The sequence below is a fragment of the Thalassophryne amazonica genome, chromosome 10 (assembly GCF_902500255.1).
Source record: "Thalassophryne amazonica chromosome 10, fThaAma1.1, whole genome shotgun sequence".
NCBI lineage: Eukaryota > Metazoa > Chordata > Actinopteri > Batrachoidiformes > Batrachoididae > Thalassophryne > Thalassophryne amazonica.
This window is the reverse complement of record NC_047112.1, coordinates 69,715,030-69,742,077: the sequence shown is the minus strand read 5'-3', so window position 1 is coordinate 69,742,077 and position 27,048 is coordinate 69,715,030. Positions and strand designations below refer to the sequence as shown.

At 42.9% G+C, this 27,048-nt stretch overlaps 1 protein-coding gene across 2 annotated transcripts in view; it reads right to left on the bottom strand.

Moving 5' to 3' along the window:
- Positions 1–27,048, bottom strand: part of ssbp4 (single stranded DNA binding protein 4) — a 388,170-nt gene that overhangs the window by 96,936 nt on the left and 264,186 nt on the right. For both annotated transcript variants that reach the window (XM_034180216.1, XM_034180215.1), the window contains exon 5: positions 17,687–17,776. In XM_034180216.1, coding sequence (XP_034036107.1) covers positions 17,687–17,776 — 90 coding nt within the window. The remainder of the gene's footprint in view (positions 1–17,686; positions 17,777–27,048) is intronic.

Here is a 27,048-nt window from a genome sequence, read left to right as displayed (position 1 = left end):
TAATGAGTTACTTGTCAAAAATAGAAATAACATCAAAAACACATGGAACATATTAAATGAAATAGTAAAAAAGAATAGAGTAACTAGAGATTATCCTTCATTTTTTCAGAGTAACAACTACATCACAATTGATAACGACAAGTCTATTGCTGAACACTTTAATGAATACTTCGTTAATGTGGGTAAAAATCTTGCCAGTAAGATTGACTCATCAACTAATAACTTCTGGGTAAATAATTCAACGTTTAACAAATCTGTTTCAATGTTCATTGGTGGTACTCATGAAAGGGAAATACTTGATCTGGTTCATGGTTCAAAAAGTAAGAAATCGACTGATTTTAATAATTTGGATATGGCTTTATTAAAAAAAGTTATTGATTGTATAGTAAAACCGTTCAATTATATTTGCAATATGTCACTAAGTACTGGTAAATTTCCTTCTCAAATGAAAATAGCCAAAGTAATTCCTCTGTTTAAAACTGGTGACAAACACACATTTTCTAATTATAGACCTATATCACTCCTGCCACAATTTTCCAAAATTTTGGAAAAAATATTTGCTAAAAGATTAAATGATTATTTACTGAAGCATAACATCATTTGTGAAGAACAATATGGATTCAGAAGGTCTCGAACTACATCACATGCTTTGATGGACTTTGTGGAAAGTATAGCAACTGCAATTGATAATAAACAATACACAATAGGTGTTTTTTTTGATTTACAGAAAGCGTTTGACACAATTAACCATGGAATACTATTAAGTAAACTGCAGAAATATGGAATCAGAGGTCTGGCATATGAATGGATAGCTAGTTATTTACAAGGCAGATTTCAGTATGTTCAATTCAGTAATACAAATTCTGAACTCAGGGATGTCACATGTGGGGTGCCGCAGGGCTCAGTGCTGGGTCCTTTGTTGTTTATAATCTATATAAATGATATAAGTTGGGTGTCGAGTTCACTGAGATGTGTCCTTTTTGCGGATGATACAACTGTGTTCTGTAGCGGTGAAAATCTTGAACAGCTTCTGGACATAGTGGAGAAAGAACTGGAAAAATTTAAGGTTTGGTTTGACGCTAATAAGTTGTCACTCAACCTTGGGAAAACTAAATGTATTATATTTGGAAATAAACAGGCACCCAAATGTAAAAATTTAACTATAAACAATAAGGAAATTGAGTTAGTAACAGAGAATAAATTTTTAGGTGTTATAATTGATAATAAACTTAGCTGGAAACCACATTTAAATTATGTGAAATCAAAATTGTCAAAAACTATAGCCATTTTGTATAAAGCCAAAGACCTACTGCCGCAAGAAGGGTTACTTACTTTATATCATTCTCTGATGGTACCATATATGACATATTGTGTTGAGTCATGGGGAAACACTTACAAATCAAATACCAATCCAATATTCCTTTTGCAAAAACGAGCCATACGAATCATCTGCAATAAACAATATCGTGAACCAACTCATTCTCTATTTGTGTCTTTAAATTTATTAAAATTCATTGATTTGGTCGATTACATTACAATTCAAACTTTATTTCGAGCGAAAAACCAAGCCTTACCGAGACATGTCCAGAGTCTGTTCCGATTGAGGGAATCCAGATATAGTTTAAGAGGTTGTGCAATTTTTATGAAACCACCAGTAAGAACAAATGTAAAGGGTTTTTGTGTGTCTGTGGTTGGGGTGAGGAAATGGAACAAATGTTCAACAGAGGTTAGAATGAGTAGTACCTTAGTGAGATTTAAGAAACTACTCAAAAAGAACATTATATCTAAGTATCATAAAGAAGCAAATATAATTTGATTTATATGGAATGTTCAATTTATAAGTGGGACTTATTGTATATTTGAATGTGTGGGTATGTATATGCGTATGTAGATATATAGATATGGGTAGGTGTATATGTATATGTATATAAGTGACTGTGTATATGTATGTATATATTTATGTTTGTAAAGTATATACGTATGTATATAGGTATATGTGGCACAGCCCAAGCAGAGGGTCACCCCCAAGAGCCTGGTCTGCTTGAGGTTTCTTCCTTATAGGGAGTTTTTCCTCACCACAGTTGCCTAGTGCTTGCTCTGGGGGTTGGTAAGGTTAGTCTTTACTGGCGTAAAGTGCCTTGATTCAACTTTCTTATGATCTGGTACTATATAAATATAATTATAAGTGAATAGTATATTGATGTGTATGTCTGTGTGTCGACATGTAGTAGTGAATTTATATTTATGTAAATATGACTGATTAGAATTGTTGGACTTGTACTAGCAGGGGTGGGCGCTAATAAGCTTTGCTTCAGCCCACACCCTTTCGGACTCACTAGTTTTGTCTGTGTTTGTTTGTGGAATTGTTCATTTTTTTCTATTTGAATATTTTGTGTGCCGAATTAAAAAACTTTGTCACTTTGGGAAAAAAAAAAAAAAATATCGGAAACATGTAGCACTCGTCAAAATTTGCAAGACAAGTCATAATAAATAATATAAAGAGAAATGTAAAGTAATAATAATAATAATAATTATAATAAATGTGCAACATCCACTTTGACAAGGTATTGGGAATCTTCTGTTTACGTAAACACTCCTCACTGACGTCACACGTTTTGTGTGTGTTCCATTAGCAGAACGTACAGACTGAGTGTTCCACCGGCAGAATGCAGCATAATTATTCCCCATTTTGCTAAAAAAAATACCATAGGTGGAACATGCTCAGTTATGCGGCAGAGTCTGTGTGCAACAAAGGTGCATAGCTGCAAGTCACTGATTTAACTTAATTTTGCGCTTATGGCCATTAACCCTCTGGGGTCTGAGGGCATTTTTTGGACAGTTCACTCGCCTGGCATGAATGTTTTATTATTGCTGTTAACAGCTGTCCCTGCATCCCACAATCAAGTTTTATGTCTCTTTTTTTCAGGACAACCTGTGCTTTCAGAATATATATGTTTTTGTTGTGTTTTATAAGTGTAATAAAGGTTTACAATCAAAAATAGGCAAGGAAAAAATAAAGCAAAAAATAATTTTCCACACACATTTATTCAAAACACACAGCAAACTATAATAAACAACTGTTTTGACACTTTATAAAGGTAATATGAGGTGTTAAGTGAAAGACTGTACAACAAAAAGGTTCAAACAATAAACACAAATGCACATTTTGTGAGGTCCCATCTCACAAAACTATGGGTACTATGAGGTCCCATCTTATCTTAGGGACCTCATAGTACCATATCACCACAATAGAGTGCTTCGCTCTTAGACTGCAGGCTTACTGTTGTGTGGGCCGCCAGAAGAGGAGGTACTGCTGGCCCACCACCAGAGGGCACCCTGCCTGAAGTGCGGGCTTCAGGCACGAGGGGGCGCTGCCGCCTTACAGGAACAGCCGAGGTGACAGCTGTCACTCATCAACTATGACAGCTGTCACCGATCATCTGCACTTCACCCCGGATAAAAGCAGGATGACACCTCCACCACGTCGCCGAGATATCGTACTTCTTTGGAGGTAACTTTCTCTGCCTGCGTATTGTACTAATTGATTTCAAGAGCTACTTTGTTGCAGCTGTCTACCCAGAGGACCGGCGTGGGCCGCGACTGTTTCGTTCTACTTCCCACCAGATAAGTGGTACTCAGACGCTGCACGAGTGTGTGTTAGAGGTGGAGGTGGAATTCCCACCGTTGTTGTTACGGGGTGTACACACACCCACACGTGACTGTCTTTGATCTCCGCCAGCAGTACCAGATCCGACACGCTGAGACGGTGGCCACCTGGGGAATTCGGGACCTGGCGGCTCCAGTATCCTTCGGGTTCGGTGGCGGTGGAAATCGTGTGGTTCGGTTCATCTCCAGACGGACGTCTCCTATCGTTGAGCCTGCCCACACGACACCTTTATCCATTGACTTGTATTTATTCTATAATCTGCTGTGTGTGGTTGTGACATTCACAACAATCAATCAATCAATCAATCAACTTTTTTCTTATATAGCGCCAAATCACAACAAACAGTTGCCCCAAGGCGCTCCATATTGTAAGGCAAGGCCATACAATTATGAAAAACCCCAACGGTCAAAACGACCCCCTATGAGCAAGCACTTGGCAACAGTGGGAAGGAAAAACTCCCTTTTAACAGGAAGAAACCTCCAGCAGAACCAGGCTCAGGGAGGGGCAGTCTTCTGCTGAGACTGGTTGGGGCTGAGGGAAAAAACCAGGAAAAAGACATGCCGTGAAGGGTGGCAGAGATCGATCACTAATGATTAAATGCAGAGTGATGCATACGGAGCAAAAAGAGAAAGAAACAGTGCATCATGGGAACCCCCCCACAATCTACGTCTAAAGCAGCATAACCAAGGGATGGTCCAGGGTCACCCGATCCAGCCCTAACTATAAGCCTTAGCGAAAAGGAAAGTTTTAAGCCTAATCTTAAAAGTAGAGAGGGTATCTGTCTCCCTGATCTGAATTGGGAGCTGGTTCCACAGGAGAGGAGCCTGAAAGCTGAAGGCTCTGCCTCCCATTCTACTCTTACAAACCCTAGGAACTACAAGTAAGCCCGCAGTCTGAGAACGAAGCGCTCTAATGGGGTAATATGGTACTACGAGGTCCCTAAGATAAGATGGGACCTGATTATTCAAAACCTTAAAAGTAAGAAGAAGAATTTTAAATTCTATTCTAGAATTAACGGGAAGCCAATGAAGAGAGGCCAACACGGGTGAGATATGCTCTCTCCTGCTAGTCCCCGTCAGTACTCTAGCTGCAGCATTCTGAACCAACTGAAGGCTTTTTAGGGAACTTTTAGGACAACCTGATAATAATGAATTACAATAGTCCAGCCTAGAGGAAATAAATGCATGAATTAGTTTTTCAGCATCACTCTGAGACAAGACCTTTCTGATTTTAGAGATATTGCGTAAATGCAAAAAGGCAGTCCTACATATTTGTTTAATATGCGCTTTGAATGACATATCCTGATCAAAAATGACTCCAAGATTTCTCACAGTATTACTAGAGATCAGGGAAATGCCATCCAGAGTAACGATCTGGTTAGACACCATGCTTCTAAGATTTGTGGGGCCAAGTACAATAACTTCAGTTTTATCTGAGTTTAAAAGCAGGAAATTAGAGGTCATCCATGTCTTTATGTCTGTAAGACAATCCTGCAGTTTAGCTAATTGGTGTGTATCCTCTGGCTTCATGGATAGATAAAGCTGGGTATCATCTGCGTAACAATGAAAATTTAAGCAATACCGTCTAATAATACTGCCTAAGGGAAGCATGTATAAAGTGAATAAAATTGGTCCTAGCACAGAACCTTGTGGAACTCCATAATTAACTTTAGTCTGTGAAGAAGATTCCCCATTTACATGAACAAACTGTAATCTATTAGAGAAATATGATTCAAACCACCGCAGCGCAGTGCCTTTAATACCAATGACATGCTCTAATCTCTGTAATAAAATTTTATGGTCAACAGTATCAAAAGCAGCACTGAGGTCCAACAGAACAAGCACAGAGATAAGTCCACTGTCCGAAGCCATAAGAAGATCATTTGTAACCTTCACTAATGCTGTTTCTGTACTATGATGAATTCTAAAACCTGACTGAAACTCTTCAAATAGACCATTCCTCTGCAGGTGATCAGTTAGCTGTTTTACAACTACCCTCTCAAGAATCTTTGAGAGAAAAGGAAGGTTGGAAATTGGCCTATAATTAGCTAAGATAGCTGGGTCAAGTGATGGCTTTTTAAGTAATGGTTTAATTACTGCCACCTTAAAGGCCTGTGGTACATAACCAACTAACAAAGATAGATTGATCATATTTAAGATTGAAGCATTAAATAATGGTAGGACTTCCTTGAGCAGCCTGGCAGGAATGGGGTCCAATAAACATGCCGATGGTTTGGACGAAGCAACCAATGAAAATAACTCAGACAGAACAACCGGAGAGAAAGAGTCTAACCAAATACCGGCATCACTGAAAGCAGCCAAAGATAACGATACATCTTTGGGATGGTTATGAGTAATTTTTTCTCTAATAGTCAAAATTTTGTTAGCAAAGAAAGTCATGAAGTCATTACTAGTTAAAGTTAATGGAATACTCAGCTCAATAGAGCTCTGACTCTTTGTCAGCCTAGCTACAGTGCTGAAAAGAAACCTGAGGTTATTCTTATTTTCTTCAATTAGTGATGAGTAGAAAGATGTCCTAGCTTTACGGAGGGCTTTTTTATAGAGCAACAAACTCTTTTTCCAGGCTAAGTGAAGATCTTCTAAATTAGTGAGACACCATTTCCTCTCCAACTTACGGGTTATCTGCTTTAAGCTACGAGTTTGTGAGTTATACCACGGAGTCAGACACTTCTGATTTAAAGCTCTCTTTTTCAGAGGAGCTACAGCATCCAAAGTTGTCTTCAAAGAGGATGTAAAACTATTGACGAGATACTCTAACTCCCTTACAGAGTTTAGGTAGCTACTCTGCTCTGTGTTGGTATATGACATTAGAGAACATAACGAAGGAATCATATCCTTAAACCTAGTTACAGCGCTTTCTGAAAGACTTCTAGTGTAATGAAACTTATTCCCCACTGCAGGGTAGTCCATCAGGGTAAATGTAAATGTTATTAAGAAATGATCAGACAGAAGGGAGTTTTCAGGGAATACTGTTAAGTCTTCTATTTCCATACCATAAGTCAGAACAAGATCTAAGATATGATTAAAGTGGTGGGTGGACTCATTTACTTTTTGAGCAAAGCCGATAGAGTCCAATAATAGATTAAATGCAGTGTTGAGGCTGTCATTCTCAGCATCTGTGTGGATATTAAAATCGCCCACTATAATTATCTTATCTGAACTAAGCACTAAGTCAGACAAAAGGTCTGAAAATTCACAGAGAAACTCACAGTAACAACCAGGTGGACGATAGATAATAACAAATAAAACTGGTTTTTGGGACTTCCAATTTGGATGGACAAGACTAAGAGACAAGCTTTCAAATGAATTAAAGCTCTGTCTAGGTTTTTGATTAATTAATAAGCTGAAATGGAAGATTGCTGCTAATCCTCCGCCACGGCCCGTGCTACGAGCATTCTGACAGTTAGTGTGACTCGGGGGTGTTGACTCATTTAAACTAACATATTCATCCTGCTGTAACCAGGTTTCTGTTAGGCAGAATAAATCAATACGTTGATCAATTATTATATCATTTACCAACAGGGACTTAGAAGAGAGAGACCTAATGTTTAATAGACCACATTTAACTGTTTTAGTCTGTGGTGCAATTGAAGGTGCTATATTATTTTTTCTTTTTGAATTTTTATGCTTAAATAGATTTTTGCTGGTTATTGGTAGTCTGGGAGCAGGCACCGTCTCTACGGGGATGGGGTAATGAGGGGATGGCAGGGGGAGAGAAGCTGCAGAGAGGTGTGTAAGACCACAGCTCTGCCTCCTGGTCCCAACGCTGGACAGTCACAGTATGGAGGATCCAAGAAAATTGGCCAGATTTCTAGAAATGAGAGCTGCTCCATCTAAAGTGGGATGGATGCCGTCTCTCCTAACAAGACCAGGTTTTCCCCAGAAGCTTTGCCAATTATCAATGAAGCCCACCTCATTTTTTGGACACCACTCAGACAGCCAGTAATTCAAGGAGAACATGCGGCTAAACATGTCACTCCCGGTCCGATTGGGGAGGGGCCCAGAGAAAACTACAGAGTCCGACATTGTTTTTGCAAAGTTACACACCGATTTAATGTTAATTTTAGTGACCTCCGATTGGCGTAACCGAGTGTCATTACTGCCGACGTGAATTACAATCTTACCAAATTTACGCTTAGCCTTAGCCAGCAATTTCAAATGTCCTTCGATGTCGCCTGCTCTGGCCCCCGGAAGACAATTGACAATGGTTGCCGTAAAGTTTACAACAGTAAAGTGTTCACATTTAACTCCCTCTATTGTCCGTTCATTTACGCCCCCTGTTGTGGGTCCGTGTCACTACACTTTCCCAACACTTACTTGTAATTCCTAGGGTTTGTAAGAGTAAAATGGGAGGCAGAGCCTTCAGCTTTCAGGCTCCTCTCCTGTGGAACCAGCTCCCAATTCGGATCAGGGAGACAGACACCCTCTCTACTTTTAAGATTAGGCTTAAAACTTTCCTTTTTGCTAAAGCTTATAGTTAGGGCTGGATCAGGTGACCCTGAACCATCCCTTAGTTATGCTGCTATAGACTTAGACTGCTGGGGGGTTCCCATGATGCACTGAGTGTTTCTTTCTCTTTTTGCTCTGTATGCACCACTCTGCATTTAATCATTAGTGATTGATCTCTGTTCCCCTCCACAGCATGTCTTTTTCCTGGTTCTCTCCCTCAGCCCCAACCAGTCCCAGCAGAAGATTGCCCCTCCCTGAGCCTGGTTCTGCTGGAGGTTTCTTCCTGTTAAAAGGGAGTTTTTCTGTTGTGGCTGGGGTGCCTGGCTGGCTTTTGTTTCTGTCTTCTGTTTTCTGTCTTTTGTTTTTCCTTCCAGGTGGCATGCGTTCAGGACTGAGTGGCTGTGTGGCTGAGTTATTAGGACCTCACCCTGATCACCTGAGGCTGGTCATGTGCAGCTCGTCAGGACTCACAGCTGTGGTGCATCTATATGGATTGGGGCATGGTTGCATTTAAGTCTGGAGTACACAGTGTGTATTTGCCGGAGACTCGACCTTGTGACCAGACGGGTGAGATCGACGTTTAGAGAACCATCTCATCATCATGGACGCAGAGACCGTACCAGGTTTGATGCCATGGTCTGTGAAAGAGGAGGGGGTGAGGTCTCACGCTCGTCAGCACACTTCCTGAGGTACTTTAGGTTTTGTGACTAACATGAGTACAGTCAGTAAATGTGGTGTCCCTCACACCTTATTATATTGAGCTGTTATGTTAGTCGTTTTAATCAGCTTCCACTGCAGTGGAGAATTGAACTGAGTGTTCCATGCCTGCAGGGTGGGAAGCTGATTGGTGATTAAGCCAGGAAGTGTTTGCTGTTTATGTCCACTGCAGGGTGGGAAGCTGATTGGTGATTAAGCCAGGAAGTGTTTGCTGTTTATGTACACCTTTGAGTGGTCTCTCTGTGTGTGGAGTGGTGGACTCACATGATGGTTTCTTCTTTCACAGACTCGGTTGGTTGCGGCCACCTGGGGGGTGTCGGCGGGGTCCTTGGGTCCGAACTGTTCTGGCTCCGGACCGTTTGTGCTGCTGGGAGCGCACCGTTCTTCCACCTCGCCAGACCGCGCACTTATTTGTTTAGCACTCACTGTTATGTCATTAAATTCTGTTATCCTTTGAACCGTGCTCTGTTTCCTTTATGCTGGGTCCTACTTCAAACGCTGGTCGGTTCTCCGACTGCGTCCGACACATAACCTTTTCCTTCCCACTGTCGCCAAGTGCTTGCTCACAGGGGGTCGTTTTGACCGTTGGGGTTTTTACGTAATTATTGTATGGCCTTGCCTTACAATATAAAGCGCCTTGGGGCAACTGTTTGTTGTGATTTGGCGCTATATAAATAAAATTGATTGATTGATTGATATTTTGAACAATATATACAAAATGGTCTATGCTTTTTGCTGTCCACTGATATGGTAAACAGTGCTTTATGCAGCGAAAGCAACAGAGTTATCCAGTAATATTCACATGCAAACTAGTGGAGCAATCCTGATAGTTACACACTCTTTGTCTGAGCACGTGAGATTGTCATCAGAGGCTCTCCGTCTGCTCCTGCTTTCACTGATCACTGTGAGTAATGGCACAGGGCGCACTGAGTATGTATTAATAGTATGTACTCATTGGAGCACCCAAGGGGCTATTCAAACGGGCCAACTAGTAACATATCACTCCTGAAAACGATGTTTGGCTTTTCATGTGATGCCCTACGATTGGATTTTGGAAAACCATGTGACGATGAACCAATTCCAATTGGACACTCACATTGCGCACGCCATCACACAGCTTCTATGAGGAGTACAACGATGGCCAATGGCTGGCTCGAAAGTAGGCGGCGTTAACTTTTCAGCAAAATAAAAAAAAAAGTAAGTTTCTATCTCATATCATTAAAAAGTTACTTATAATTTAGTAAAGCTTGGTCTTAGCCGTCGTATATGATGGCGTAGGCTCCAGAGGGTTAACAAGCAAAATCTTCTTTTACATACTGCTGTTTATGTCATGTTACCGCCTGCCATTAATTCCACATTTACTCTTAGTAAATCACCCACAAAATTCTCTGCACCCCAATGTGTAAAAGTTTGGATTGTCCACACAATTTAGCACTCATTTTGTGAGATCTCATAAGTGTAGAAACTGAACATGTTCTCAGGTGACCATGACTGAAAATTTCTGCCTCTTGATATAACACAGGTTACTGCTTATGCTAATAAGTAGGGCACTTGAGAGATTTCAACACCTGCACCGTATACGTTTGACACCGAGTCATACAATTTAGTTCTGTGATTCAGTGATGCTTCTGTGTGACCTTGACGTTTGATTAGTTCTGTCAAACACTGAAGCTCGACTAGCATAAAACCCTTCAACCATATTTAATCCTTATTGGCTCCAAACCATTCGAGTTAAACATTTAAGTGCTTGACTTGGCAACCCAAGGTCAAAGGCCACATTACCAACAGAAAGATGACGCATTACTTCATACTAGCATTCAACAGCAATCCCAATAATATCTTTAATTCATTCCTTGGAAAGGTCATTTCCAATATTTTCTATTTTTAAGCACTGTGCTAAAAGTTTGACCTTGACCTGTGACCTTGACTTAACATACTTTGTTTCCAAATCAAATCACTTTATCCTCAGCTGACCCATAATTCCCTTTTTGTACAAAACAATTTTTTCCCCACACATGGAAGACACTTAAACCTTAAAACAATACCCCCTCATGTGACACCCTGCATGGATGATTTACCTGAAAGAAGAGTACAACCCCAATTCCAATGAAGTTGGACGTTGTGTGAAATGTAAATGAAAACAGAATGTGCAAATATTTGCTCATTTTGAAATGGATGCCTGCAACACATTTCAAAAAAGCTGGGACAGGGGTAACAAAAGACTGGGAAAGTTGATGAATGTGAGCATTCATCAACCTGTTTGGAACATTCCACAGGTGAACAGGTTAATTGGAAACAGGTGAGTGTCATGTTTGGGTATAAAAAGAGCATCCCCAAAAGGCTCAGCTGTTCACAAGCAAAGATGGGGCGAGGATCACCACTTTGTGAACAACTGCATGAAAAAAAAATAGTCCAACAGTTTAAGAACAATGTTTAACAATGTTCAGTTGCACAGAATTTAGGGATTCTATCATCTACAGTCCATAATATAATCAGAAGATTCAGAGAATCTGGAGAACTTTCTACACTTAAGTGGCAAGGCTGAAAACCAACATTGAATGCCCGTGACCTTTGATCCCTCAGGTGACACTGCATTAAAAACCAACATCGTTGTGTAAAGGATCTTACCGCGTGGGCTCAGGAACACTTCAGAAAATCATTGTCAGTTAATACAGTTCGTCACTACATCTACAAGTGCAAGTTAAAACTCTACCATGCAAAGTGAAAGCCATACATCAACATCCAGAAACACCACTGCCTTCTCTGGGCCTGAGCTCATTTGAAATGGACCGACCCAAAGTGGAAAAGTGTGCTGTGCTCTGATGAGTCCACATTTCAAATTGTTTTTGGAAATCATAGACGTCGTGTCCTCTGGACAAAAGAGGAAAAAGACCATCCTGTCACGTTTTGGCCCTGATTAGGGCACTGATCCTTTTTTTTCACCTCTTTCTTTTTCCACCATCTGCTCTCACTTTGAGTTATTAGTTGTTTCTTTTCATAATGTGTTTATTCTATGTTCTATTTTTCTTCGCCACCTTGTTTCTTTGTCTCTTTGTATACTTCAGCCATGGTTCAGGTCATTCTAGTTTTGATCTGTCAGTTTGTGTGTTCATTATTGATCATTTGTTCTTCACTTGTTTATTTTGCTCTTCTCATTTGTGTTATCAGTTATGCTGTTATGTAAGGTTTTGTTTAGTTTAGCTTTAGTGTTTATTTTCCATGTATTCTTTGATTAGTTCTCATGTTCATGCCCGTTTCATTATTATATTTCATTCTGTCCTTGGTCTATGTTTATAGTTCCCTGTTTCGCTCACACCTCTCTGATTATGTTCTCACTACACTGCACCTGCCTCGTGTCTCTGTCTCGCACTTTGATTCAGTCTGCTTTGTATTTTCCTTCACTCATGCGCTCTGCACCTGCTGAAACATCTCTGTCTGTTACATCAATCCACTTGCTGCACTCCCTTCCTCACTATCTTGCACTGTGCTTAGCCTTTGTCCACTAGCCATGCCCCCTTTCTAGATTGTTCCTCACGTGCACCTAATTAACACCTGCCTTACTTAAACACCTCCCAGCCATCACTCCTCTGCCAGTTTTTTGTCTTATACACATTCCAGCTCTCATTTTCAGTCCTGATTTTTGCCTTGTCTACGCTGAGATGAGCAGCTCTCCGCCCACTTTTAGCAGCTCTACGTCAAGATTTTTTCTCCCTGCGCAGCAGTATGTTGAGGGCTACGCGCGTGGACAGAAGAAATTAAACATGTTTAATTTTCTTCGGCGTAGAGCGCTGGACACAGTTTTAAGCAGGTCTGCACAGGGTTACTGCATGCAAGTGTGTGCAACACGGCGCTCCTGTACACAACCAAAAACTGAGTGCGTGAATCCAGAGGAATCAGCTGAGAACATGAGAACACGATCACACAGCCCACAGCGCCTGTGTGTGCTCACAGCTGACAGCAGGTCGCTCGCTCTCTCTCTCCCTGTCTCTCTCTCCGTCTCTCTCTCTCTATCCCCCTCTGTCGCTCTTTCTCTCTCTCTCTCTTTGTTGCTCTCTCTCTCTCTCTTTCTTTCCGTGTGATAAACAATACACTCTGTGACTCTTTAAAATAAAAGCACTGTCTCTGCATGTCGGTGCGATCATCAGATGCCCCGATGGATCAGGTCTGATCAAATCAGTGGACCTGATCGGAGCAACCAGAGCTATAAGTGTTTAGAGTCACAGTGCTTCATTCACACAATGAAAATGATACACCAAGACAAATAATAATAATAATAATAATAAAAATAATAATGTTAAATGACTTTGTTTCTGATGTGCACCACCGTGCAGTAGAGAACAGAGCGCACTTCGACAGAGGCAGAAAATATCATCTTTGGCTACATACGTGGCAGTAATGAAACTATATAACCTTCATGATACAGTCCACTGTTTTCCAAGCGCAATGATGTGTTCTACACAGCCGATAGGAGTGAACTGGTTTTAAACAGTGGCAACATACACGCGACTGTGTGCACACATTAAAAAGCAAACACACGTAGCTGCAAAGCAGATCTACGTTTATGGAAAAAGGCTGAGTATGCGCATATTTCGGGCGTATGTAAATGAAACACAGCGCCGCAATACGCAGCTCTACGAATACGCCAATGTGAAAGGGGCTTTACACCTAAGCCTTGTCTGGGAGTCTGCACTGCGGGTCCAGCCACTACGGTTGGCGGGCAGCTGTCCACCCTGACACATCCAGATTGTTACCAGCGCAAAGCTCAAAAGCCAGCATCTGTGATGGTATGGGGGTGTGTTAGTGCCCATGGCATGGGCAGCTTACACATCTGTGATGGCACCAAAAAGTCTGAAAGGTACATCCAGGTTTTGGAGCAACACATGCTGCCATCCAAGCAACGTCTTTTTCAGGGACGTCCCTGCTTATTTCAGCAAGACAATAACAAGCCACATTCTGCACGTGTTACAACAGCGTGACTTCGTAGTAAAGAGTGCAGGTACTAGACTGGCCTGCCTACAGTCCAGACCTGTCACCCATTGAAAATGTGTAGTGCATTACGAAGCACAAAATACAGCAACGGAGACCCCGAAATGTTGAACAACTGAAGTCGTACATCAAACAAGAATGGGAAAGAATTCCACCTACAAAACCTCAACAATTAGTGTCCTCAGTTTCCAAATGCTTATTGAGTGTTGTTAGAAGGAAAGGTGATGTAACACAGTGGTAAACATACCACTGTCCCAGCTTTTAGAAACGTGTTGCAAGCATCAATTTCAAAATGAGCAAATACTGGTACAAAAACAATAAAGTTTTAAACATTAAATATCTTGTCTTTGTGGTGTATTCAATTGAATATAGGTTGAAGAGGATTTGCAAATCATTGTATTCTCTTTTTATTTACATTTTACACAACGTTCCAACTTCATCGGAATTGGAGTTGTATGTTTGTAGATTAAATTATTGCACAATCCAATAAAATTGGATCCAATAAAATCCAATCCAATAAAATTGGATTGTGCACTAATTTTTGCATTTGTTTTTTTGTTTTTTTTGTAGCGGTGCACACAATGTCAGTGCTTTTTTGGGTCATGTCCCTGTCTCTCACCATTGTCTCGGCCTACGGGCCGAGCAGCAGTGCAGAGTACCCGACCTTCCTGGAGTCCCTGGGAGGGGTACTAGATAGCGCTCCGACTGGGGATTCCATTGTTCTCCTGGGGGATTTCAACGCCCACATGGGCGGCGACAGTGAGACCTGGAGGGGGTGATCGGGAAGCACGGCCTCCCCGATCTGAACGTGAGTGGTGTTCAGTTTTTGGACTTCTGTGCTAGTCACAGTTTGACCCCAGAGGCAGCTGACAGGTACCGGCAGGCCAAGCGTGCCACAGCCCGTGCGGTCGCAGAGGCAAAAACTCGGGTCTGGGAGGAATTCGGGGAGGCTTTGGAAGAGGACTATCGATCGGCCTCGAAAAGATTCTGGCAAACCCTCCGATGCCTCAGGAGGCGGAAGCAGCTCTCCACCAGCACTGTTTACGGTGCAGGTGGGGAGCTGTTGACCCTGACTGGGGATGTTGTCGGGCAGTGGAAAGAGTACTTTGAGGATCTCCTCAATCCCATCGTCACGTCTTCCGAAGAGGAAGCAGAGACTGGGGACTCAGAGGCGGACTCATCCATTACCCAGGCCGAAGTCACCGAGGTGGTTAGAAAGCTGCTCGGTGGCAAGGCTCCTGGGGTGGATGAAATCCGTCCTGAGTACCTTAAGTCTCTGGATGTTGTGGGGCTGTCTTGGCTGACACGCCTCTGCAACATCGCGTGGCAATCGGGGACAGTGCCTCTGGATTGGCAGACCGGGGTGGTGGTCCCTCTGTTTAAGAAGGGGGACCAGAGGGTGTGTTCCAACTATAGGGGGATCACACTTCTCAGCCTCCCCGGTAAGGTCTATTCCAGTGTACTGGAGAGGAGAATTCGACCGATGGTCGAACCTCGGATTCAGGAGGAGCAGTGTGGTTTTCGTCCTGGTCGCGGCACACTGGACCAGCTCTACACGCTCCATCGGGTGCTCGAGGGTTCATGGGAGTTCACCCAACCAGTCCACATGTGTTTTGTGGATCTGGAGAAGGCGTTCGACTGTGTCCCTTGGGGCACCCTGTCGGGAGTGCTCCGGGAGTACGGGGTCCGGGGTCCTTTGCTAAGGGCTATCCAGTCCCTGTACGACCGCAGCAGGAGCTTGGTTCGCATTGCTGGTAGTAAGTCAAACCTGTTTCCAGTGCACGTTGGCCTCTGCCAGGGCTGCCCTTTGTCACCGGTTCTGTTCATTATTTTTATGGACAGAATTTCTAGGCGCAGCCAGGGTGTAGAGGGGGTCTGGTTTGGGAACCACAGAATCTCGTCTCTGCTGTTTACAGACGATGTGGTTCTGTTGGCTTCGTCAAATCAGGACCTTCAGCGTGCACTGGGGCGGTTTGCAGCCGAGTGTGAAGTGTCCGGGATGAAAATTAGCACCACCAAATCCGAGGCCATGGTTCTCGAACGGAAAAAGGTGCTTTGCCCTCTTCAGGTCGGTGGAGTGTCCTTGCCTCAAGTGGAGGAGTTTAAGTATCTTGGGGTCTTGTTCACGAGTGAGGGACGGATGGAGCGTGAGATCGATAGACGGATCGGTGCAGCATCTGCAGTGATGCGGTCGCTGTATTGGACCGTCGTGGTGAAGAGAGAGCTGAGTAATGGGGCAAAGCTCTCGATTTACCGATCGACCTACGTTCTGATCCTCACCTATGGTCATGAGATTTGGCTCATGACCGAAAGAACGAGATCGCGAGTACAAGCAGCCGAGATGAGTTTCCCCTGGACGCCTCGCTGGAGAGGTGTTCCGGGCACGTTCCATTGGGAGGAGGCCCCAGGGAAGACCCAGGACACGCTGGAGGGACTACATCTCTCGGCTGGCTTGGGAACGCTTTGGGGTTCCCCCGGAGGAGCTGGGGGAGGTGTGTGTGGATTGGGAGGTCTGGGCGGCTTTGCTTGAGCTGCTGCCCCCGCGACCCGACTCCGGATAAAGCAGAAGAAAATGGATGGATGGATGGACGGATATTATCATGCATACACACAAGTAGCCTCTAGTATTATTACTTCAACCGCCTTCATCCCACAGTGGAGATATTATCGTGCTCCTACAATGATGGTGTTTTGATTTCCAAATATAACTCTTACAAAGTGATCCTTCACGTTAATGAAATGAACCTTGATAACTGATAACTTGATAAGTGTAGTGATACTAGTGATACTTGCCAACGCTGCATGGAAGCTATATAACATTCAATTTTTCTTTCTTACTTTGGGTGTAGATGCACTGAAAAAAAAAACATGACAGAAATATGTCCAAATAACATAATTTTCTGAGATTTCTAATTGATAAACCTCAGACACATCAGACACATTCTCATGGATATGACAGATTTAAATAATGTATTTAAATCATGTAAAATCCAACAGACTTATTCAATTTCAGTGTTTGACTAATTCCTAGCCAAAATCTATGTGTAACATCATCATGTGCATGTCTTGCTCACATATGTGGCTGTAATTATGTGTAATTGATCCATGAAGCACATTAGATGGAAACACGACTGCCTACACACATTGTGCATGTCAGCATTTAGTCATGGCCTTTTCAAACACTGTTGTTAAAGCAGTGGCACAAAGTGCACAGCTAAAAAGAAATTATGTGTACTTTAAGTGGAAGGTCAGTCAATGTCTCTATTTTTCATTTCTTACAGTTCTGTGATTATCTTGGGTTTGAGTCAGTGAGTTGAGTTTTATAAGCATTATCAGCATAAGCCTTGTGTGTCTTCATATGTCAAAGGGTGAGAGAGAAAGAGAGAGAGTCAGAAAGCTTGTCTGACCTCGACGACCTGAGACAGCCTTCAGAGAACAGTGATGACAGCACAAATTACTGCAACACAAATAGTCTCCTCTCCTCATCTTTCCTCTCCTCTTCCAAACCTAAAAAAAACCCCTCAACTATCACTTTCACCTGCAACCTGAAACCACATTTCACAGTGAAATGGTCTTTGGTAAGTGTGACAGCACAGTCCACAGCCTCAGACAGAACATCAGGAGTTAAGAACCCGACATATGGGACAACAGTAGCGTGAGGGACAGACTGAGAGAAGGGAACACATCTGGACAGGGATTAAGACAGCTAAAGAGGCTAAAAAGGAGGAGGAGACAGAAGGATAAGCTTAGTAATGGGAGTGGGAGTGGTGGGAGGGGTGGACTGCTTGTGCACAAGATGGGTGGGGTTGGGTTTGGGATGAAGTCCATATGAAAGTTGTTTTCTTACTTGAAAGAAGCCCGGGGGCATGGGGCCTCCCGGCATGCCGTCATTGGGTGGCATGTTGCCCATCACGGGACTGGGGGCAGCAGCCGCACTCTGCAAAACACCAGAAACCACAGCAAGGCTTTGACATTCTTGTTCAGATGCAAGCACATCCCAAAGAGCGACTGTCTGTACAGTGAAAATACGGCAGAGAAACATTCTGTGAAAACAACTTGCCATGAAAATGTCTAAGTCTCCTTAAGAGTGAAAATGATACATTTTGTTAGAGACTCAAAACTATCCCAGTTTAAGGTGAAACATTCTGTGTGTTACGAGTAAATGAGTTTAAGATTGAGCAACATTAGTCCTAAATGTCAAGATCAAACTCGTCCCACATCTGCGTCAAATTTAAGGCCTTTCTAGCGGCCCCCGCCCCTGTGCTGTTCCTACTTTATTTTGGGCCATAACACATATACACAACAGAATCATGCACCTGATTTATACGACCGGATTTATGACCGCATGCAACCCTTTCCTGAACACTGTGTTAGAGTGTATTCCCGGGAACATTTGTTCCATCTGTAGTCTCTATTTTAATGACTCTAAAAACCAGCGTCAAGACAGATGTGGCAGTTGCTGCTCTGATTTGTGTAGTGAAGTAGTGCAGCTGATGGTGAGTGAAGCGTTTGTCAGCGTGCAGTGTTCACACGTGGCAAACGAGATGAAGTAAGACAACAAACAATCAGAAACATACCCCACATTACAACATGGCACCAACACTGGAAGAGAGAGTAAGAACACAACAAGCAGTCAGTCATCTATTTCACACGACCAGCTACTAAACTATAGCCACCTTGACGCTTGCACAAATTCAGATTTGATCCTCGCACTGCCGCACAAGTCAGTGTGTCAGTGCGTCCCGCTTTGTCCCGCTTGATGCCACGCTATATAAAATAACCATTTTGTAGCCGATGACATATTTGCTCTCAGAACTTGGCTGATAAAACCATCTCTCATCGCTCCCAGAATCACAGAGAAATTATCTAACTGCTGCAGGTTGTCTTATGCACGGCGTGCTGTGTGGAACACATATGGAATCTTGTCTCAAAAGTAATTATTTATAATACATATATAGTAATGTTTGGTAAAACAGTTGCATTTTCATTCCTTCTTATGAGTTAGATAATGTATCTGTAAACTTATGTTTATTATAGATGTAACATCTCATCATAATCTAATTTCAGGTTCAGGTGCTGTGCGCACAATGACACACAGTTTTTTTTAAATAGTTTACACAATGTTTGCAATTAGTTCAAACAAGTGGCATGACATGTATGCGTGCCAGAAATTTTGAACATTTCAAAATTTCTTTGTGCACTGGCACACAGCTGTGCACAGTTCACACAGTTTACAGCAGTTTACTCACTGGCACGCAAGACTGTGGGCCAGTGTGGGGATCAAATTTGTTCAAGTGTCAAGATGCCATATCACAGACACAGAGAACATACACAGAACACACCCTCCTACACACCACAGACAGCACAGCTCCACTTTCTTCTACAGAAAACAATACCTCCATCCCTCCAATGACCCACATGGCCCAGACACTAACAGCCCTGGGGCCACAAGGCAGGACAAACACACACACACACACACACACACACACACACACACACACACACACACACACACACACACACACACACACACACACACACACACACACACACACACACACACACACACACACACACACACACACACACACACACACACACACACACACACACACAGGCTGCTGTGATGAGGAGGTGTGAATCTGTGGGACCTAAAGAGTGTGGACATGGGCATATCCAGAGAAGTCAGACGTACACATAAGAGCAGAGAGATAGAGAGAACAGACTTAACACAGAGAGAACACAACATAATATTATTGCTGTTTTTTTCAATGCCTACACAATTAAGAGACAGAAAACTTACACTGGTGTTGTCAGAAACAACTTCTGCCATTACATCCCTTCAGCTTGTCCCATGTTTTCCCACTCAGGGTCACCACAGCAGATCTGAGGTGAATCTGCATATTGATTTGGTATGCGTTTTTGACCGGATGTCCTTCATGATGCAATTCCGCATTACTTAGGATGGGCAGGGGTGGGGATTGATCCTGAAACCTTCCATATGGGAAAGAAACGCACTTAACCGCTAACTCCACCAATGCTGTCTCACTAACAAATGCAGTAATACATGAACCCCCATCTACACTTTTTCTTGAGTTTCATCAAAGGACTGCACTAAACCTGTCCAGGTGACAGCTCCTGGGAAAATCAGCTCAAAGCCCTGTTACTCTGAATGATACATGGTCAATAAGGAAATTAGTCATAATACATAAATGAGTACCCCCCCCCTCCCCCAACTAACACCAATTTCATCCTCTATCATGATGTGGACATCGTGATTTTTCCAATTAAGTTGACATTACCCAACCCAAACAAAATGGTCAACCTCTGTACAAGTAATTGACTAATATGATGTATTTAAAAAGTCCTGTTATCTCCCGTTGGAGACATCATACTAAAGGATTATTAACCGATTGTGAGGTCTATACGGGGAAATATGAGACCGAGGTGTAAGTACGGCTGGAGCGCCAACGATGTCCATGCAAAAAACACAGAGGTCTGATATTCCCATACAGACCAAGCAAGTGAGGTTAATAATTTGTTTATATATATATATATATATATATATATATATATATATATATATATATATATATATATATATATGCAGTGAGGAAAATAAGTATTTGAACACCCTGCGATTTTGCAATTCTCCCACTTAGAAATCATGGAGGGGTCTGAAATTTTCATCTTAGGTGCATGTCCATTGTGAGAGACATAATACAAAAAAAAAAAAAAAAAATCCAGAAATCACAATGTATGATTTTTTAATAATTTCTTTGCATGTTACTGCTGCAAATAAGTATTTCAACACCTGTGAATCAGCAGAAATTCCCTCAAAGACCTGTTAGTCCGCCTCTTAAAAGTCCACCTCCACTCCACTTATTATTCCAAATTAGAAGCACCTATTTGAGGTCGTTAGCTGCATAAAGACACTTGTCCACCCCACACAATCAGTAAGACTCCAACTACTAACATGGCTAAGACCAAGGAGCTGTCCAAAGACACCAGAGACAAAATTGTAGACCTCCACAAGGCTGGAAAGGGCTACGGGGCAATTGCCAAGCAGCTTGGTGAAAAACGATCAACTGTTGGTGCAATTATTAGGAAATGGAAGAAGCTAAACATGACTGTCAATCTCCCTTGGACTGGGGCTCCATGCAAGATCCCACCTCGTGGCGTATCAATGATCCTATGAAAGGTGAGGAATCAGCCCAGAACTGCACGGGAGGAGCTAGTCAATGACCTGAAGAGAGCTGGCACCATTGTTTCCAAGGTTACTGTGGGTAATACACTAAGACGTCATGGGTTAAAATCATGCATGGCACGGAAGGTTCCCCGGCTTAAATCGGTACACGTCCAAGCCCGTCTTAAATTTGCCCATGACCATTTGGATGATCTAGAGGAGTCATGGGAGAAAGTTATGTGGTCAGATGAGACCAAAATAGAACTTTCTGGTCTTAATTCCACTCGCCGTGTTTGGAGGAAGAAGAATGCTGAGAACCATCCCAAAAACACCGTCCCTACTATGAAGCATGGGGGTGGAAGCATCATGCTTTGGGGGTGTTTTTCTGCACATGGGACAGGACGACTGCACTGTATTAAGGAGAGGATGACCGGGGCCATGTATTGCGAAATTTTGGGGAACAACCTCCTTCCCTCAGTTAGAGCATTGAGTGGCTCCGTAAGAAGCATATCAAGGTTCTGGAGTGGCCTAGCCAGTCTCCAGACCTAAACCCAACAGAAAATCTTTGGAGGGAGCTCAAACTCCGTGTTTCTCAGCGATAGCCCAGTAACCTGGCTCATGTAGAGAAGATCTGTGTGGAGGAGTGGGCCAAAATCCCTGCTGCAGTGTGTACAAACCTGGTGGAAAAACTACAGGAAATGTTTCACCTCTGATTATGTCTCTCACAGTGGACATGCACCTAAGATGAAAATTTCAGACTCCTCCATGATTTCTAAGTGGGAGAACTTGCAAAATCGCAGGGTGTTCAAATACTTATTTTCCTCAGTGTGTGTGAGTATATATATATATATATATACACACACACACACACACAAACACCTGAATATGAAAGCTGTTGATGGCTTGTAGACAGAGCTCATAGCCAGAGCAGAGGTGAAGCCGTTCGCTTCAGCAGCAGAGGTGAAGTTCACCTAAAAAAAAGAAAAAAAAAAGAATTGACTTCACCTCCTCTGCTCACTTCAGAGCTCTGAAGCTGAGCTGAGCAGTGGCTCATCTCAGCTCACCTCCAAGCTGATGGCTGGTGTCCTGACAGAACACCGGAGCAGAGCAGGAACTTCCTAACAGACACTCCAGTCGTTAGCTGGTAAACTTTCAATCTGTGTGCTTTTTCAGATGCTGTTTAGATATTTATGGAATACGTACATGTGCATTTTTAGCTTTCTGGTTTGTAAAGAAAATAAGCATTCAGACCGACTGTCATGGAAACTGGTTCGGATATGGGAAAATATCCGACTGGTAATCAGCCAATCAGAGCACGTGTAGTGTCGCAGCCATATAATAATAAATAGATTTATTTTCCTTCATGCACAGCTTCACGTGACGTTTCATTGAACTTCATAAATTTGCTACGGAGGAGTGGCACTTAAAAAGTCAGTCTCCTGCTTTGCACACAAAATTCTGTGTCTCCATTAAGCTGCTGGACCACAATTATTTTCCTTCATTTACACCTTCATGTGGTGTGCAGCCATTGTGCAAATTTTCATTGGAATCCACCAACTGTTTTTGGAGGAACTGCACTTACATTTGTCATGAACACACAGACCAACAGATACAGCCACCCCCAACCCAAGGTTTTTTGTTTGCAGTGGAAATAATAAATAAATCTGCCACTGACATACAAGTCCTGCTAACTTCACTAGACCTCATGGTTTTAATTTGCTTCATCAATCCCGAGGGTAACCGGGCAGCCAACACAGAAGTGTTTAAAAAAAAATCAGTGACCAAAACCAAGAACATGAATGTTGCATATTTAAACCCATGCACATACATAAATGTAAACATACACATGGAAATCATTTATGCATCGCGATTTGCCTCATCTGTATTATTTTGACAAGAAAGAGTAAAACAGTGTGACAAAGACATAAGCAAGGAGATGCAAATGAAAATGAGAAAAGAAGACAGAAGGATAGAGATGGCAGAATGAACAGCGGGGCATCTCACAGAGAAGGAAGGGTGAATGGAAGTGGAGCTGGCATGGTGTGTGTGTGTGTATATGTGTGTGTGTGTGTGTGTGCGCGCGCGCATGCACGTCCTAGCCAGCCAACGAGGCTCCACCATACTCAGGTGAAGCAGCAGCAAAAGGCCCCTTCTCCTTGTTGCCATGACAACCCCGACCTCAGCTCCTGCTCTCCAGTGCCCATTAAAACCCTCAGGCCGTCAATCATCAGCATGGCCAGGGAGGAAAGAAGGAGAGAGAGAGAGAGAGAGAGAGAGAGAGAGAGAGAGAGAGAGAGAGAGAGAGAGAGAGAGAGAGAGAGAGAGCAAAAACAGAGAGAAAGAGAGAGAGAGTGATGGAGTTTAAAGAGCCTGTGGGTTTTGATAGCTGCCCTGTTTGCGGCTGCGATCTTCCTCTTATTCTCAGCACACAAGCAAACCTGATACACAAAAACGACTTACACAGTCCTAATTCTTAATTTCCTATTCTTTCCTATTAATAAAAACTCTCTTACAATAATGGATACATGACATAATTCATAGTTTAAACTATTTTAAACTATGAATCACATAATCTGTGATCGGCAGAAAGTGATCACGTACAATTTTAGAGGTGTGAATTTAGACATTTACAGTATTCCTTGTGATGTCGCAGGGAATGCTTCGTTTATTTTTTCAAACACACGAAGCACCAGCTCCATTCCAGCCGGTCCCATCAGAAAGGCATTCTGTGACCACCAGCTCTAATGCCGCATTCACACACGTGACCAGACGCCACAAATTCGCTTCGGTCACGTGGCGACGGACGCGCCACCATCGCCCGGTGTGTTGCTCTGCTTTCGCTGCGAAAATTCGCCCCAGTGTGTCATCAAATAGGAGGAGCTTCCATTCCGCTTGCCGGCTCCGGTTGTCAGTCAAGTTAACATGACGGACCTTGATCACACAGTGCGAGTTGTTGTGGAAAGCTCCCAATTCGGGGAGTATCATCATTTGCTGCAGGAGCTGCGTCTGGATGACGGCTGCTTTCAGCGGTCCTTCCGCCTCTGCAGGACCCAGTCTGAGGACCTCCTGTCCCATTCATGCGCGCACATGTAAACAATAAAAAAAAAAAAAACTCCGCTGCTTTCTGTGGGACTGCTGCTCGCTCTTCCCCCAAAAACTCTGTCATAATTGTTTTTAGAAACCAGTCACCATTTGTTTTATTATGCATCTGTGTAGGTAATAAGTAAAAAAATCTTCATGGACGATTCACTTGTGCGCGCACGTAAAAAAAAAAAAAAAAAAAAAAAAGAGAGAAAGAAACTCTGCTCCCCCTGCTGTGGGGCTGCTGCTTGCTCTTCCCCAAAAAAACTCTGTCATAATTGTGTTTAGAAACCAGTCACCATTTGTTTTATTATACATCTGTGTATTTAACAAGTAAAATAATCTCCACGGACGATTCGCTCGCGTGCGCACTTAAAAAAAAAACAAACTCCGCCCCCGCTGCTGTGGGGCTGTTGCTCGCTCCAAAAACTCTGTCATAATTGTGAAATAAAGGACAAAAGAGACATAATTCCTGCTCACAGGCTGGCTACCAGAGACAGGACATGTTCACATCTTCAGTCAAACTCCAGACATCTCCGCGTCATTACATATTCAGTCCCTGATTGGTCATCGCGGAGCGACAAGATGAAAAAGTTCAGATTTTTCAACTTGGGGAGCAGGGCAATGCGACGTGATGCGACGCAATATTGCGCCACAAATGCGCCAATCACTCAAAATCGCTTCATTCACGTCCATCGCGTCGTGCTGCGTGGCTTGGCACCAAAACTCGTCCTTACATAGGGATTACATGGCAACCTGTCGCTGCTGTCGCTCGCGTTGCGCCCGATGTGAGCGCGGCATTACACAAACACTCTGGGACGTATTTCTTCACTGATTGTGATCCATGTTCTGCCTCTTCTCACATTACTTCTGATACTAGATACCCTTGCAGTATGGTTGTAAGACTTGAATGCTAAGCAGGAACCTGAAACGATGGCAGGATGTCTGTAGTACTGGGCAGAGGTGGGTAACCCTAGCTTCAGTGAGTAGACATCTCACCACGTATTTGTGCCACCCACCCATGAAGTAAGTCCCTCTGGCATCTCCCTTGCTGCACTCGAGATCGTCACAGCACATCTGAAGTGGATCTGCCTGTCGATTTGGCACAAGTTTTCTTCCGGATGCCCTCCCTGACACAACTCCACCTTACACAGACAATAGGCAGGGGTGGCCTTGAACAAGGGACCTTCTACAACAGAATCAAGCTCACTAACCGCTTGGCCCCCACCCCTGCTATCCACACATTAAACCAGCTAATTCTAATTGGTTCAACTCTTCAGGCATGAAAATGAGCTAATCAGTGAAATCATCTGTTTTAGGTGCACAGGTAGAAGCAACACATGGAGGGACTTTTACTTACTGAAGCCGGGCTCAGCCACCTCTGGCACTAGGTCTCTTCAGAGAATCCTTGAGTACCACTGGAATGATTATGTATCAAATGAAAAGCCTCGTACTACTTGCATTGTAAGACAATGTCAGCTATGACATTTTGGACATGTGGAGTGTTTCTCTGGATTAATCCAATATGGAGGTGCCCTACAAAGAGTGTATGTATACTGGATAAACCCTTTGCAAAATCGGCCATATAGAGCTTTTCCACAGAGCGCAATTCCCTCCCGTTTCATCCCGAATAGCAAATCTTTGAAGCATCACAGTAACTTCTTGATCAATCTTTTGTCAATCTTGAACAAACTTGGTATACGCAGTAATTATGACCATCATCAGCACCAGATTTGAAACTGGGGTGATATTTTGGAGCTGCTCAAAACTTTCATCCTGATTCCCCAAATCATCTTCATTACACGGTCACTTCCGGGTGTTTGTAAATTTGTAAACATTTTTAATGGGGTAGTCCTTTGTGAGTACAGCTTGATATACTTGTTTGATCATGCTCCTTCAGGGTAAAAATTTGAAGCAGAAGCAGTGTTTGTTGTGGTTCTGGCCGAGGACGCAGCAAGGCGCAGGCTTTGTTTAGTTTCCGAGCAGGTTGTCAGGTTTGCACTTTATAAGATAGCCTTGATAGGACATAAGCCGTTTCATCCTGTTTTTGCACTTTTTCTGGATCATGGGGGGGGGGGGGGGGGGGGGGGTAATAGAATGGTGCCCTGTGGAATAGGGGTGTTAGCTTTCTATAAAAACCCACAAGAGCTGTTTTGAAGTGCTACTCTGGATGTTGTCATGTTGCCAGTGCTTAGCCTGCCCATGTCATGGCTAGCCCATAAATGGCTACAGAGGTGGACCATGGGCAAAACACCCGTGACCTGGGAAGGACAAATGAAACTCGAATCCTCCCCATCTTAGATTTACCAAACAAGCTAACTAACAGGCTAAACTTGGCTTGGATGTTTACTAAATCACATTTTTGGGGACTGAGCAGTGATTTTCATAATGGTTTGCTTTGCTGTGGGCATTAAAAATTATGACCTGCTTATTTCTTCAGTAATCATGGATTAACTGGACCTAACATCACCAAACTACCAATAGCTGCTACAAAATTAAATAAGACAAAAATTTCACATGGCAGAAATACTGGAGCACAGCTTAGATGATCCGTTAGGACAATTACTGACACAAGCCATAATATTACTACATATATTAACAATAAAATGCTCAGAAAGTACAGGCAAGGTTATCCAGAACAGCTACAGTGCGCATGAGCTTTCACTCAAAGCAACCACGCCCCAAGTTATGCATAACTTTATGTCTTAAAATGTATTAAACCAATGAGTTATAAAGAAAAAAAAAAATCACCTGTCATGGAAGGGGAAACTAGCTATGGACAGTAAAACTGTCTTATGTACCAGGCTGTAAACATTTTCATTTCTGCTCTAAAAGTTGGACATTTTAATATGAGCTTTTATGGTAATCTGCTCCTTTCTGGAGACAGCCTCACATGGCCAGTCAAGGAACTGCAACTTTTTCTTCATCGGGTGTGCGTCACT